Raw genomic sequence first — 16,796 nt, forward strand, 5'->3', positions numbered from 1 at the left:
CTTAAATATAAGCAGGGAAATATTTCTCAGACTATGGGGTCCCTCAGAGCCCAAAGGCAGGAGCACGGTGTGTAGTGCGGCCTGTGGAAGGCATTGAAACTGTACAGCCAACTTTGTCATTCCTCCTCCTCCTGCAGGCTGATTTTTTTTTTCCTTTTTTACCTCAAGCTTTCATGTCCAGTTACAAGAAAAGGAACAGAATTATTTGGTCTGCTCTGTCTCTGTTTTTTTCTCTTTGTCGGTGTCTGTCTTCTACCCCTCCTCACCCCCATCACTGTGTCCACCCTCTGCTGAGGAGAGAGTTGTTAAATAAAGGAGATCATCGTAAACAGTGCAGACATTCCACTACATGACAGCCTGAGTAGGTTTATTCATAAATGCTTAGCTGCAGAGATCAGGACAATAAGTATTTCATGGTAATGTCGCTAATAAATGACCAAAGCATAGGCAGCTGCTGTAAGCTTAATGATTGTCAACATTTAGGTGTGGGGTGAAGTTCTAAAGCAACCCCATGTGGTCAGCGTTATCCATTGGTGAAATGCTCTTTTGCTCTAGGTGGGCACATTTTGGTGCTACCAGTTATGCTTCAGATGTACACAGACTATTCTTATCCCTAAAATAGTGATACTATTTCATGAGTAGAGTTCTTCCAGTTCTACTTCTTTTTTAGTCAAGTATTTATTTGAAACTGTATTGCAAAAATTATTTCGTGATTCTTTGATTTGTACCAGTAAGCAATACACAAACCGCATAGGAGTTTTGCCTCTTTTCCTTTATCTCCTCTTATTGAGATGTGGCATTGTTCAGAAAGTCATCCAGCATCCCTGTGGATCTCTGCCATAAATACTCTCAGAGCAGGCCTTCCATCAGCCTGATGATTTTCTTTAATTTGTCAAAGTATGCTAGGCTTTGTGGTATGTGGTTCCTGGGCTTAATGTTTATTGTGATGAAGTAAAGTCTGCTTCTCTAAAATACTGATCTGATTAGAGTTGTCGATGAAATACTGTGATGGACTCATTTTGAGAAGGAAGCTTAAGTCTAGAATTTTATCATATGTAACCTTCAAAGTTTGTAATTATGGGGTTTCTGGGTATTAGTGATTGAGCATTCCAAGAGACATCTTTGAAAATTGTTCAGTAGTTTTTCACAATTGATCATGTATTCTTCATTTAGCAGGTAGTTAGGGTTTTTTTCTGTTTTAAACTTTATTTTTATTATTTTTAATACAAGTTCCAAAACCAAAAAACGGTTTTTAATCCAGTCATGCAAATAAATGTTACCATCAATAAATATTTTTGAGTGAATGAATAGTTTAACTCTATAAAATTGTTCAACAACTTTTTTTTTTTTTTTTTTAGACAGAGTCTCACTCTGTTCCTCAGGCTCACTGCAGATCACGGTTCACTGCAGCCTCTACCTCCTGGGCTCAAGCGATCCTCCTGCCTCAGCCTCCCAAATAGGTGGGACTATAGGCATCCACTACCATCCATGCCTGGCTAATTTTTGTATTTTTGGTGGAGACAGGGTTTCATCACGTTGGCCAGGCTGGGCTTGAACTCCTGGCCTCAAGTGATCCACCCGCCTTGCCCTTGCAAAGTGTTGGGATTACAGGCATGAGCTACCGAGCCCGACCACTTCTATTTTTTAATCCCTTCCAAAAGTGTTACAGATCATAAAGTAATAGGCCCATGAGTCCATGTGTTCTATAGGGGGTTCATTGCAAAAGGATGGAAATCTGAGTGGTTATAGAAATAGAGTTGAGTGATACATATGTTAGACAGAGACAGCAGAGTAGACTAGAGGATGCAGTAAGTGCATATAAAAAATATTAAAAGAGAGAAAAGAAAATTCCCAAAGTCCTTGCCATGGTAGTTCAGATGTATTCTGGCTCATAATTTCCTTAGGATTTTTATTGTAAGAGGCTGACTAATGGACTCTTGGCATGGGCTTTGGCTTATGAAATTATTTTTGTAGTTTGAAGAGTTTGGGGGATACCTGACTTGGTCCGGGCCTATTTGAACTTTCAGGGTGTTAATCAAAACTGCCTGAAGAATTCCAGATCCTGCCCACCTATATTTAAAATTTTCTGGCATGACCTAGGCCTAGAGAAAAAAATGTATGGTGCCATCTTTTTTAGTAGAAAAAGTACTAGACATGATGTCAGGAGACTCTGTGTTTTGGGGCTGCCATTTATTAGCTCTATAACCATGGATTGCTTAATTTCTTGGATCATATTGTCTTCACCTTTGAAATGAGAATTATACTCATTGTATATTTATTTGCTCATTCATTCACTCATTCATTCATGAGTTCCCATAAATTCTTTGGTTGACCATGTGGCAGACACTTTTATACATGCAAAAGATACAAAGAAGAATAGGACACTGTCCCTGAATTCAAGGAGCTTATTGCCTATTAAAGGAGGATAGATTTGTATTAAGAAATAAATAAAGGCATGGAAGTATTATGAGTACTACGAATGAAACAAGAAACATGAGAATCTTTTTTGATGTCTTCTGTTCCATTAATCACCAGGTTGGATTAATCCTTCTGCCTAAATAAATCTCCAGTCCATCAACTTTTCTTCATCATCACAGTCAGTACCTTAAGTCCAAGCTGCTATTACCTCTTTTTGGACCACTGATCTTCCCATACCCACTCAAGCCCTCAAGTCCATTCTTCTCACTGTGGCCAGAGACACCTTTGAAGGCAAAGCTGACCATAGACAGATGTTAACAGTAGGGGAACCTGGCTGTTGAGGTGTGTGGGACCCCTCTTTACTATCTTCACAAGTTATCTGTAAATTTAGAACTTTTCTAAATGAAAAATGTTTATTAAAATGTTTTAAAATAGGGCAAACTGACCACACAAATTTAAGTTGCTGCTTAAAATCCTTCAGTGGCTTTTTTTTCTTTTTTTAAAGAGAAAATCCCAAATTCTTCAAATGACCTACAAGACCTGTTTGACCTGGCCCTGCCTACGCCCTGGAACATTCTTCCCTTTCCCTGTGCCAGCGTCATGGGCCCCTCTGGTCACACACTGTCAGGCTCCTTGCAGACAAGGAATAAGCTGCTCTTCTGCTCTCTCCCTGGCTAACTCCTCAACCTTCAGATTTGCAGCTCAGATGTCACTTCCTCAGGATGTCCTCTTAAGTCATCCTGCTTGTCTTTTGGCGCACTTGTCAATTGTCATTACATTTGTGTTTTGGTGATTTTTAAAAACATGTCAGTTGATCCCATTGAACTATGAGCTGCACAGGAGGGCTGAGGCCACATCTGTCTTGCATATGGTGCTTAGCACCTACCTGGCACATGGAAGGACTCATCAATTGTTGAGTGAATGAGTAACTAAGTGATGTGAAAGTAAGTGTTGTGACATTTTTGCTCCTTGCTCTAACGACTACTGTGCCCAAGCACTGCAAATGGAGAGGAGTATAATAGTGAAATTTGCTTAAAATTATAAAAACACAACAAAAATTAATGTACATGTAAGACATTGAAAAATAGCCAGAACATTGTCCCTTTCTCATAGTAAGGAAAGACTTGTAAGCAATTCAGGACTAACTCGTAAGTTGAATACAGAAAAGGAAAAGAAAGAACTTTAAAAAAATATTTTAAACCTTCTGCTGAATTCATCTGTTGGCTAAATTTCAAAAGTGTTAGTATAGAGATTTCAAATTACATTTAGTTAAAGTAGAAAGTAAGTAATTTCAGCTTAATTGTTGAAATGATTTTGACGTTGTATTTAATACAGACTATGATGAGCCAGGCATAGTGGTACCCACCTGTAGTCCCAGCTTTTTGGGAGGGTGGGGTGGGGAGATTGCTTGAGGCCAGGAGTTTGAGGCTGCAGTGCCCTATGATTTCGCTGTCCCAAAAAAAGTAATAATAGGCCAGGAACGGTGGCTCATGCCTGTAATCCCAGCACTTTGGGAGGCCAAGGTGGGCAGATCATGAGGTCAGGAATTCAAGACCAGCCTGACCAACATGGTGAAACCCCATCTCTACTAAAAATACAAAAATTAGCAGGGGATGGTGGCACGTGCCTGTAATCCCAGCACTTTGGGAGGCCGAGGCGGGCAGATCACGAGGTCAGGAGTTCAAGACCAGCCTGACCAACATGGTGAAACCCCGTCTCTACTAAAAATACAAAAATTAGCTGAGCATAGTGGTGTGCACCTGTAATCCCAGCTACTCAGGAGGCTGAGGCAAGAGAATCGCTTGAACCCGGGAGGCGGAGGTTGCAGTGAGCTGAGATCGCGCCACTGCACTCCAGCCTGGGCGACAGAGTGAGACTCCATCTCAAAAAAATAAAAGTAATAATAAAATGTTTAAAGAAGAGAGATGTAATACAGTGCTGTATACTTGCATTGTTAAAGAATTGTGGAACCAAAAAGCAAAAAATAACTCAACCAAGACATTATATTATGATATACAATTTAAATGAAAAATATTCCTACAGTTCTGTAATATTTTTAATAATTGGAGGCTTATCCAGTATATTTACTTCCCATGAGGGAGATTAAATAGTCAGTGATTTCATCAGCAAAGAGACAAAATGGCACCAAGTAGTATATATGCTGGATCAAAACAAACATTTCACTTAAGAATAATGTACCTTATTTGACCACTTAATGATATATTATAGTATGACTTCTCCCAGCAAAAAGGAGCCCATTTTACTTACACGATAGATGCATGAAGGCCCTTGGATATATAGCACTTATGGGATGTTTGAATCCAGAAGAAGGTTGCAAGGAGAGACCATGCCCACTCCCTTAATTGCAAACTTGAGAAAACTTGGAGAAACACCCACTTTCTCCCTGTTAGCCCCTCCTTTCAACTCACTCTTTCTGGTTGGAACGTCAATAGAGATACATAGAAAAACTCTGGAAGTATACTCATTAAACTGTTAACAGTGGTTGCTAATTAGAGAGTGAGAATGGGGAAAGAAATACATATATTTCTTTTGTTATTAAAAAGCCATTAGCAAATAATAAATTATAGTATATTGACATACCGTTTAGCATTTGGTTTTCTCAACTTGTATAATTTACTGTATTTAACAATATTTTTGGTATTTCACTACTGAATATTAGTTTTAAATTATGCATATTAATATTGATTGAAAAAATTTTCCTGACTCCTGATCCCCTTGGGGTGAAGAAATCTGAAGCTTAGGTTGTCTCTGTTTAGCAAATCCTCTCAAGGCAAAAGCTGGCTTCATTTTTCCATTTACTGCTCTGGGTTCCAGTCTTTACTTGGTTTTTACTATAGTGTTCCTCACTAATGCTTTAATGAAGTTTTAAGGTGGTTATTTGTTTTTATGTCTCGTCCAGAGTTTTTAGTTGTTTTTAAAATGTTGGTCTAGAAACCAGGTCAGCCATTCTGCTGGAAATGAACCTCTCTTAGTTTTTGCACCATAATGTATACACTTGGTGTGTTACATAATTTCTATCAGAGCTGTGAAATGGTATAATGAAGTGTCTTTATGCCATTCAGTAGACTAACCCTCCCTTCACCAAAGAGTTTCAGCATGTATTTTCTTTGATTAGCTCTTTGCAAGATGCAGATAAATACTGGGTAGTTTTTCCCAGGTTAAAATTATGTCTGTGATTCTGTGGTGTAGAACTCTGTGAGGCTTTGACTACCCATTAGCTGTATATTAGAGCAAATTCAGATGGACTTTTTGAATAGAATCACAGTTCTCCTGAATGTGTGACTTCCCTCATCACACTTTCAGGCTGAAGTTGGATAGCTGCACACATGTGTCTTTGTGAGGCATCTTAATTTTCATAAGGCCCACCTTATCTTGTCTCAATGCAGCTTTGTCCTAAGCTGGCTCAAAACAACAGAAACTGCATTCCAGGAATTTATCAGGAGAGTATAAATAAATTCTCGTTGCTTTGTGCTATCCTTACGTTCTAAAAGAAACCAATTTTTATGGTTTACATAAAGAATATTTAGCCTATCCATTCTGCTGAAATAAAATCTAAATTTCAAATGAAGAGAGCTAAATACCCGGATTACATAAAATTGACTTTCCCTTAGACCCATTCTTTTAAACTGCCCTTTAGGGTGATGCCATTCACTCATAAGCAGCAGCTGGCAAAGCATCTGTATGTTTCCTCATAGATGTTGAGGATGATCTTATTACATAAACACTGGGTTTCTTGTCACTGAACTCCCAAGGGAGAATTTCCTTCTGAGCTTTCCAGGAGCAATTTGGTTGTGGACACCATGCATTTGGGTCTTGATTGTCTCCCTTTTTCCTTTGGCTGCTAGAAAGCTTAGCATCTTGAGGTCCTTCCCTGTCAAGGACATAGAACTTCATGGAATGTACCAATCTCATTGCAGATGCCATCTTACTTTCCTACCCTTAATTTTCCTTTAACTCAATTTTTGCCATATTAAATGCCTATTTTAAAATCATTTTGAGTATTTTTTGGAACATAGTAGCCACATGCAGAATCATTTGATTATTGTTTCAGATAATGCAAATCAGTGAATAACCATGTTTTAGAAATGAAATTACAAAATTATATGTTTACTTTTGCTTCTCTAAACATTATCGGGACCCAGAAAATTAGATTTTGGTATAATTCACTGTCTCTAGAATTCAAAGAAACAAATATGCAAAGACAATGGAGACCACTGTTAGGATTTCTGAGAATGCATACAGCTTGTTCCCTCATTTGGTTGAACAGGCAAATTTTCAAAAGTAAAATCACTCTTCTCAAATATTTTGTAGATTTCGGTAATCTGATAAATGAGCTATTTACTCATTGTTTCTTTGGTACCCACACAGTGCATTATCCATAGCAACAACCCTTTTCAAAATTTAATAGGGCCAACTCTGTATTTATTAGGGAAATAATACCACCAGGTTAAACAAACTGTGGCTCTTGGTTCTGTGTATTTACTCTCTTTCAAAGGGATCTGTTAAACCTTCAGTGTGCCATGTTGTAGATCATTAGAGAAGCTGAATTAGGATATGACTCTATGATCCTGAATGTGCCATTTTTATAGTATGTTTAGAGTCAAATAAAAAAGATGATGAGCAAATAAAGCATTAGAAATAAAGTACTATGTTATGTATTGAAAACAGGACCAAATTCTTGTCTGCACAGTACAAATGAGAGCTTGATTATGGTAAATATTACCACTCTCAGTCTATGGAGGTTAAGTAGAATACATAATATTGGCTCAGGAAAATACATTTCTGTTTTTCTTGCTTCTAGGAATTATATTGATGTGGAATCTGTAAGAAAGGCTGTGCCTCAAAAAAGAAAAAAGATAGTTTCAGAATTACAGAGATTTTCATAAGAGAACAGATTTTTTTCAAAGAATTCTAATTGCTGTTGAAATTTAAATTAAGCCTAAGATCTTTCATGTCAATTGTTGAAAAATGAAGTCGTATTTAAAATCACAAAATGTTAGAGTTCATTTAATTCAATATCCTTATTTTATAGCCATGAATGCTTTTAGAAATTGCTACAAAAGCATACTGACTATCATCTCAATGTCCTTGTGCAATATAAAAACATTTTTTAAATTAAAACTTGTTAAGCTTCTGTCCCAAAAGGTATACTAATGGGAGTAGAATAATCTTTTATAAGGGTAGATTGATGTAGGGTTTTTTTATATGTAATAGGATGGAGTACATTTTTTTTCTTACTGGATTTTTTATGTAGGGCTTAATAGTGGGGTTCTGTATTTATGAATTGGTTGAGCCTGTTTGGATAAAATCTTTGCTATGTCAAATATCTATTTTTTCTTAATATAAGTTTTTTGGTAGTTTTAGCATTTAAATTATTCCCTTTTATTTATCTTCACAGATTCTGGAACTTTTCAAAGCCTGACTCTCTTCTTGAAACAGTGGAGCATCATACAGAGTTTACTTGTGGTTTAGACTTCAGTCTTCAGAGCCCCACTCAGGTAAGGGATACAATCTCATGATATTCTCTTCTGCCCAAGTTCACAGCCAACTCTGTGTGGCATGCGTTGCTTTTATGAATAAAATTGTTGCCATTTTAGCTATATAAGCTGGAGGGTTTGAGCATTAAACTACTAGGGAATAAGAGGTATCAAGAAAGTTGACATACCTTTCTCCTCTTGAAAGGCTGATTTCCCTGAGAGAAAAAGGAACCTTCCCAGGAGGTATTATCCTAACATTGTGAAGGCTTTCTCTAGGCATCTCCCAACAGAAAAGTGACAAGAGAAAGATGGAATACGGCAGGATTGTCGCCATGGGTTGGCAGGAGTCAGGAACATGTGGTCCTGACTCAGCTGTCCCACTAGGCAGTTGAGACCATGGGCAGGGAGGTCACTACCCTTTCAGGACTGTCGCCCTTGTCTTCACACCACTTGTCGAATGGGAGGCTTCTGATGGAGAACAAGTAAAGGAGAATGTCTGCTATTTAATAAACAATGTATGTCTCCCTTTTTGTTCTCTTGAGGACTTGAGAGTAGACACTTTGGACTTTAAATATCCCTCAGGTTTTTTTTAAAAACAAGCCTTTTCATTTTAGAAATTGTAAAGTCAATCGGAAACACTACAATATGTTGAGTGATAAGGCCCTTTAAATACAGACTGTGTGAAAGAACCAGCATATCAATGAAACACAAAATAATATGTGGAAATTCTAGAGCATGACTGTGAAATTGTGCTTTTATGATAACTCATAAGTTAAACAAAAAGAAAATCCCACTTCACATTAATGTCTTCTGAAATTTAAATAAATATGTAAGTGTTTTTTGGTTTTTTTGTTTGTTTGTTTGTTTGTTTTGAGACAGAGTTTCACACTGTCACCCAGGCTGGAGTGCAGTGGTGCAATCTTGGCTCACTGCAACCTCCACCTCCCAGGTTCAAACAATTCTCCCACCTCAGCCTCGCTAGTATCTGGGATTACAGGCATGCCACACCACACCCAATTAATTTTTTTTTTTTTTTTTGACAGAGATTTGCTCTGTTGCCCAGGCTGGAGTGCAGTGGCGCAATCTCGGCTCACTGCAACCTTCGCCTCCCAGGTTCAAGTGATTCTCCTGCCACAGCCTCCTGAGTAGCTGGGATTACAGGCACATGCCACCATGCCTGGCTAATTTTTTGTATTTTTAGTAGAGATGGGGTTTCGTCATGTTGACCAGGCTGGTCTCAAACTGCTAACCTCAAGTGATCCACCTGCTTTGGCCTCCCAAAGTGCTGGGATTACAGACATGAACCACCATGCCTGGCCTAATCTTTATATTTTTAGTAGAGATGGGGTTTCACCATGTTAGCCAGGCTGGTCTCGAACTCCTAACCTCAAGTGATCCACCCTCCTTGGCCTCCCAAAGTGCTGGCATTACAGGCTTGAGCTCTCAGCCTATGAATTTTTCATTTTAGGAATTAAAGATGTAATTGTGAGTTTAAAAGGTTCTCATTTGGTATTACAATATTCCCATTAACATTAGAAATAATCATTTAAAATGACTTAATAGGATATAAGAAGAGAAAAAACTGAAATAGTGATGAGTGAAATGGCATTTTTTCAGCATAAATATAATGTGTTTCAAATGAGCTAGTTCCTTTTCTGATACACTTATTATAGATGGATTTTACTAAAATAATTTTACCTGTTTTCTATTTTAGTCTTAAAAAGTTGCAATGTACATACTGAAACATGGCACCCCCAAACAAAGGATCCTAAGTAAATATTCATTAAATCCTCATCCTTATGTATTTCTATTACCTGTCCTTTGTGAGCCCAGACTAGCACCTGTGGCAGCAGCTGCAGCGCCTCCATTTCCTCAGCTATGGCGCTTCCTCGCCCAGGTCTGAAGAATACCAAATGTTTTCTAAATCCTCCACACATAGTAGGCCTACCTTATTAAAAGCAACTTTGTGATGAGAGGACTTAATCAGAGGACATACATCCCTAAGTAATAGATTTTATTCAAATTAAGATGGTGATCTCAACCAGTATTTTAAACACAAACATTTGAGTTGTATATATTACAATATATATGTATATATGTATAATATGTGTATAATATATATATTGAGTTGTATATTATTAATTTATATATTTTTAAAGGATAATTTGTATTATTTTAATTATTTTTGTGTACAGAAAACTCAACAGTGTACATTTAATCCAGCTTAGTGGCAGGTTCTTTAGCCTTTGCCTTTTCCAGCTTGGCAGTGTGAGCCACAGACTTGGGACCAAGGACATTGCCCCCCCAGTGACAGCAGATCTCATCATCTCTGTCATTGTAATTGGTGGTCCTGATAGCTTCCACCATCTTAGCCAAAGCCCTTTTGTCTTCCAAGTTAATCTGTGTGAAGGTGACGGTGATATGGATCATCCTGCGGACCAGTCTTGCCTTTCCCTTGACAGCGCAGTCAGGGACCCCCATTTTGTGAGACAGGGCAGGCAGGAAGACGACCAGCTTGGTGGGATCCATGTCATGTGCAGTCACCGCCAGCTGAGCCTTCTTCTCCTCCACCAAGGTGGTGACGGTGTTAACCCCAGCTTGAAGGACAGGTGGTCTCTTAGTGGGGACATCCCCTTTGCCAGCAGCTTTCTTCTCAGCCTGGGCCAAGTCTCTGCTTCTTCTCTTGCTTTGTCTCTGGTCTGTATTATGGGCCAGCTTATGTAGTTGAGTAGCTGTTTGGTGGTCCCAGGGCCTGGGTGAACTGGTTCATCACAGGAGACACTTTTAGGCTCCTGTAGAGGATAACTCTTTGCTGCTGCAGCCTGACATAGCGGGGCCATTTCACAAAGTGGGTGAGGTCCCTTTTGGGCTGGATGTCCTGTCCAGTGCCAGAATTCTTAGGCCTTTACTCAAACAGGGGATTCACCACTTTCTTGGCCTGTTGCTTCAAGACAGCAGGGGCTGGGGCCACCGTCTTGCCCTTGGTCTCCTTTCGGCATCTTGGGCGGCTATAGGAGAGAGATAATTTGTATTTTTACAAGTCACATCAAACTCTTTTCTAGGGGAGATATGAATCAAGTTCTATGTGTATCTCAATATTTTTCCCCTCACTTTTGTCAGTTATCTATTACTGGGTAACGAACAACTCCCAAGACTTAGTGGCCTAAAACAACAATTTTATTTGCTCACAATTCTGTGAGTCAGCAATTTGGACCAGGCTCACCCTAGCAGTTCTTCTTTTGGTCTTTCCTGTGGCCACCCATGTGGTTCTAGCCATCTGGTGGCTTAACTAGGGCCGGGTGGTCCTATTAGGCCTGGTTCAATGTGTCTGGTGGGTAGTGCTGGTTGTCTTCCAGGCTGTGTGTCTCTAGGTGTGCCCAGGTCTCTGCACTTAACAGTTGTATGTTTCCAAGAGGGCAAGAGCAAAAGCTGCAAGTCATCTTGAGAACTGGACTTGGAAGCCACACAGCATTCCTTCTGTTGCAAAGCAAGTTGCGAGGCCAGCCCAGATTCAAAGAGTGGGAAATAGACTCTACCGCTTGATGGGAGAACCTGTGAAGAATTCATAGTCACTTAAAATCTGCCACACTAACCTTTGTTGGTATAGTAGGTGGTTTAAGTTTTATTTTTGTTTGTTTTGAGACGGAATGTTGCTCTTGTTGCCCAGGCTGGAGTGCAATGGTGTGATCTCAGCTCACTGCAACCTCCATCTCCTGGGTTCAAGCAATTCTCCTGCCTCAGCCTCCCGAGTAGCTGGGATTACAGGCATGTGCCACCACGCCCAGCTAATTTTGTATTTTTGATAGAGATGGGGTTTCTCTGTGTTGGCCAGGCAGGTCGCAAACTCCCAACCTCAGGTGATCCGCCCACCTCGGCCTCCCAGAGTGCTGAGATTACAAGCGTGAGCCACTGCACCCAGCCAAGTTATTTTTAACATACTATATTTATCCTTTAGTCTCATAATGTGTCAGATTTACAGATTGTAAGTTAATTTAATTTTACTCTTTGATGAGTATGTGAGTCTTTTGTGATCTTAGCAGCTCTAGGACCTTGCTGATGTTACTTTCAGGCTCTGTGTTTTTATATATTCTCAGTCTTAAAAGAGATTTATCTGAGTTCTTCTGTGTATAATGCTTTTTCTTTTTAGCTTCTCCTTTCTTAGAGATCTGAGAAATGAGGTCAAGGGCATTCTTATATTACACCACCTTTCTTCTTAACAGAATGTAAGATCCTGTCTTTAAAAGTTTAAAACTTGACAAATAAATGTCTGGGGTCATTCTTTAAGGATAATTGCTGAGAAATGCTCTACGCCCTCTCTTGTTAACCAGGCTGAAGGCATCGTTTTCTTTGACATTTTTTTTTTTCTGATCATGATTTGTACAGTTCTAACATTTTATCTTTTCTTTCTTATCCTTATTATTTCTAAATTGGATACTCTTTTTCTTTTTGTAGGTTTGTGATTCTGGACCTATAATACACCTATTTATGTAACTGGAATTTCTATATTAGTTTATCTTTAGAATTCCTGACTTTGTGTTCTGCAGTATCAATTCTGCTCTTCCAAATGCTCAGTGATGTTTAGTTTAGCATTTATAAGCTGGATACAAGTTTACATATCTTTATACATTCTTTTGGGGGCATAGTTATTTATTATTTTAATCTCTTTTAAAGTAAACACTACCACTTTCAGATGTTGCCGCTGTATGTTTAATAAGCTTTAATGTTTTCCTCATGACAAAATTTTGGAAATTACATTTAGAAGAAAGAAAAAAGATTACCTATAGTTTCCCCACTTGAGAAAGAATCTCTTATACCATATTATTATGTTTCTTCTAAAAATCTCTGTTTTACCGTATTATTATGTTTCTTACATTTAATTGGAATGTAAATTTATATTTTAAAATGCACATATTTTTAAGTGTACAGCTCAGTTAGTTATCCAGAAGTGACTACCCCTGTATAACCACTATCCACATTGAGATGCAGAACATCGCTTGCATTCCGGAAGCCTCTTCCCAAATCTGAACCCCTCCTTCCCAATGGTAGCTACCCTTCCAGTCTCTATGTGTGTTTGTATTTTTCAAAGTTTGGGTAAACAATCTTTTCTTTCTCTTTTTTTTTCATAGAGACAGGATCTTGCTATGTTGCCCAGGTTGGTCTAGAACTCCTGAGCTCAAGCAGTCCTCCTGCCTCGGCCTCCCAAAGTGCTGGCATTATAGTCATGAGCTACCATGCCCCACCTAAGATAATCTTTAATGAATGAATATCTAAATCTGTCCATGCTAGGAACACGTAGCTCTTATATAATGAGTTTTCTTTAAAATATTAATAGAGTAGAAGTAGTTTTGTATATTTTTGTTTTGTTTCAGTGAAAGATGATTAGATTTGGTTCTGATTTATACTAGTTCTTTAGATGTATTTTTATTTTTAATTATTATTATTATTTGAGACAGGGTCTCACTGTGGCACCCAGGCTGGAATGCAGTGGTATGTCATGGCTCATTGTAGCTTCAACTTCCTGGGTGCAAACAATCCTCCCACCTCAAGCCTCTACCCTCACCCCACCCTACCCTACTGAGTAGCTGGGACTACAGGTGTGTACCACTTTTTTATTTTTTTAATTTTTTGTAGAGATGAGGTCTCACTGTGTTGCCCAGGCTGGTCTGGATCTCCTGGGCTCAAGTGATCCTCTCACCTCAGCCTCCCAAAGTACTGGGATTACAGGTATGAGCCACTGTGCCTGGTTAGATATCATTTAAAAATTCAGCTCTTGTTTTGGTTCAAATCTCTATTCCCATAATCTTCGATATCAGGTTTAATGGTTGACAGTAGATAACAGTATTTAAGAATTCTCTAATGAGTTTAGAAAACTGAATTTTAGAAGATGGCAAGCATTATTGATATTTAGGATATTTGTGTCCTATTCACCTTTTATGTCAGGTGATATTTTTTGTGTCTGTCACAGACTAGGTTTAGAGTTAAAAAGAACAAGTGCCAGAAGCAGTCAGTGTCCTCAGGCATTAGTCTCTGCTGTTTCCTCATTGATGCTTTCATAATTGTGTAATTTTTTAGCTTACAATGATATAACAAGTCCTTGTTGTTTTCGCCAAGTCATAAAACATTTCCCAGGTCCAGCTCTGTAGGATATCAGTGTGCTCCTTAGATGGATGGTATTAGGCTGGGTCTGCTGCCCTCTGCACTACATAGACACCCTGATATAGTTTGGCTGTGTCCCCACCCAAATCTCACCTTGAATTGTAACTCCCACAATTCCCACATAGCATGGGAGGAACCCGGTGGGAGGTGATTGAATTATGGGGGCAGGTCTTTCCTGCACTGTTCTCATGATAGTGAAGGAGTCTCATGAGATCTGATGGTTCTGTAAGGGGGAGTTTCCCTGCACAAGTTCTTTTTTTTTTTTTACTGCTGCCATCCATGTAAGACGTGACATGCTCCTCCTTGTCTTCTGCCATGGTTGTGAGGCCTCCCCAGCCATGTGGAACTGTAAGTCCATTAAACCTCTTTTTCTTCCTATTGTCAGGTATGTCTTTATCAGCAGCGTGAAAATGGACTAATACATATCCCTTGCAATTATAGCATCCCATTACTGTTGACATCTGCCTCTCATCTTCCATTCCTGAATCACTCACCTTCCTATTCAATTTCCTTTCTCTTGATTATGAAGCATTGCTTCTAAAAACCCACCAAACATACTGACTAGGCACACTTCAGATTACTTTTTAAAAAACTTCATCTGGGCTCCTACTCAACTTACCTTTGAAGTCTTTCTGATTTTACCTTTGAAGTCTTTGATTTTTTTAGCCCATTCTCCACTGTAATCTTTCCTCAACCTTTTTCAGTGTCAGTATCTGGACGTTTGACCTTATGTTCTACTTACTGTTAAAAGAGAGTTCCCAGGAATGAGCATCTTCTTCCGTCTCTGTCACCCCAAAATGTTTGCATTTTATCTCTATTTTTTCCCATCCTTCCAGTGGCTTTCTAATTTTCTCGCTGGTTCCCTCATGCACATCTTTGCTTCTTCACTTATTCACTGTTTTTAGATCTTCAATCGGTTCTTCTGTTTTCAAAGCTCTATGGGGCTTACCCCACTGTCCTGTCACACTATCAGTAAGCTCTATTTCTCTTCTATTATTAAATATCTAGAATTAGTAGATTGACCTCTTGCTTTTAGTTTCTCAGAATCTACACTCTCTTTTAAAACCTGTCTTCCTTTCATCATTCAATTGAAGTTAAGCCCAAAAAGATCACCAGTAAACTCCTGAAACCCAAATTAGCCTTTTTTCAGACTTTTTTCTTATTTAGCCGTATAATTTTGATATTTGAAAAAAATCTTCCTGTCCTATTTTTTCAGTGCTACTATGCCGACCTCTTCTTCCTTGCCTCTTTGCTGAATATCTTCATCACCATCCCTCCAAAAGTAGATGTTCTCCGATATTCAATCTTAGCCCTCTTACTTTGGGGCAACTTCTCCTTAAAGCTGTCATGTAATTCTATGCTAGCGATACTTGCCCTATGTATCCAGCAGACTTTACCGTGAGATCCGAGTAGATGTCATGCTTTTCCTTCAGTATTCCTAACCTGGTCAATTGATTGCATTTCGGGGCCATACTAGAGATCTGGGAAGTAATCCTAGTTTTCCTGTCTCTTCACACTTCCTAAATTCAACTTGGTATCGAGTTTATGACTTATTTCTCATCAATATCTCTGAAATCCAGACAATGCCTTTCTACCTCACTGCCTTAGATAAGCACTTATTTGTACCTTTACCATGGATTGCTGCAACAATCTCAAACCTGGTCTCTAAGCTCTTTCCATCATCCCATTGATTCTCCATGTTGCCTCCAGGGAGAGGTTTCCATAATGCAAATCTGATTTTGTTAGTGCTTGACCTGAAATACGTTAAAGGTAGGAGCAAGGTGAGAACTGCCACCATCACCACTGTAAATGAACATGGTTCTAAAAATTGTGTGGCCAGTTAGAAATAGGAGAAAACAAAGTAGAATATAAATTTTTTAAAGGTAGAACATTTTATTGTCATTTGTAATTCATACGATTGTCAAATTGAATAAGTATTAAATATATCAACTTTAAACCTATTAAAAATAATAAGAGAGTCCAATAAGAAAGTCAGTTAAAATAAATATATAACATTGAATAACATTGAATAACCTATAGATATAACAATTATCAGTTAGAAAATAAAATGGGAAAAATTACTTTTACATGGCAACAACTGTGTATGTGTGTGCATGCATGTGTGTGTGTGTGTATGGGTGTAGGATTCCCAAAGAAAAAAATTAAAAACATACAGGACTCTAGATTAAGAAGATTATGTTACTTTGCTAAGAGGCCTTTGAAAAAAGACTGGAATAAATGGACAGACATATCATGTTCCTGCAACAGAATACATTTATCCTATTGCTGTCCCTTTTTTAAGGCATTTGTCATCCAATACAGATGCTACTATATTTGCCTCCTAACCTATCTTTCTCTTTTTGGAATTCCTGGTCAATCACTCCTGTGATGCTTTTAAACCACTCTGACCATTAACCTCCTGCCATACTATTAAATACTAGTTTTAATTTACAAATCAATCCAGTTAAATTGTCATTTTTATCATTGTCATCTTTGCTCAGAAACTTTCAAGAGGCAGCCCATTCATTCCCTTCAGTGTAGAGTCTGAACTTTTAATCTTGCTTTCAGGATTCAATATAATCTGTTTTCCTTTTTAATTTTAGTTCTCAACCATCCTATGTAATCCTCTATTGCAGAACAATTACATTTTGTTATTTGTCGTATCCATGTTTTTACCCCTGTTTCTGTTGCTCTCCTCCGCCTCTGCCTATGGAAATTATTTCT

The 16,796-nt window shown here is 38.5% G+C and overlaps 1 protein-coding gene across 1 annotated transcript in view; it reads left to right on the forward strand.

Moving 5' to 3' along the window:
- The window catches only part of PEX7 (peroxisomal biogenesis factor 7), a 90,337-nt gene that overhangs the window by 63,939 nt on the left and 9,602 nt on the right, over nucleotides 1-16,796 (forward strand). The window contains exon 9 of the mRNA XM_030809752.1: nucleotides 7,838-7,937. Within this exon, the coding sequence (XP_030665612.1) occupies nucleotides 7,838-7,937 (100 nt within the window). The remainder of the gene's footprint in view (nucleotides 1-7,837; nucleotides 7,938-16,796) is intronic.

The sequence above is a fragment of the Nomascus leucogenys genome, chromosome 3, assembly GCF_006542625.1.
Source record: "Nomascus leucogenys isolate Asia chromosome 3, Asia_NLE_v1, whole genome shotgun sequence".
In the NCBI taxonomy this organism is placed as follows: Eukaryota; Metazoa; Chordata; class Mammalia; order Primates; family Hylobatidae; genus Nomascus; species Nomascus leucogenys.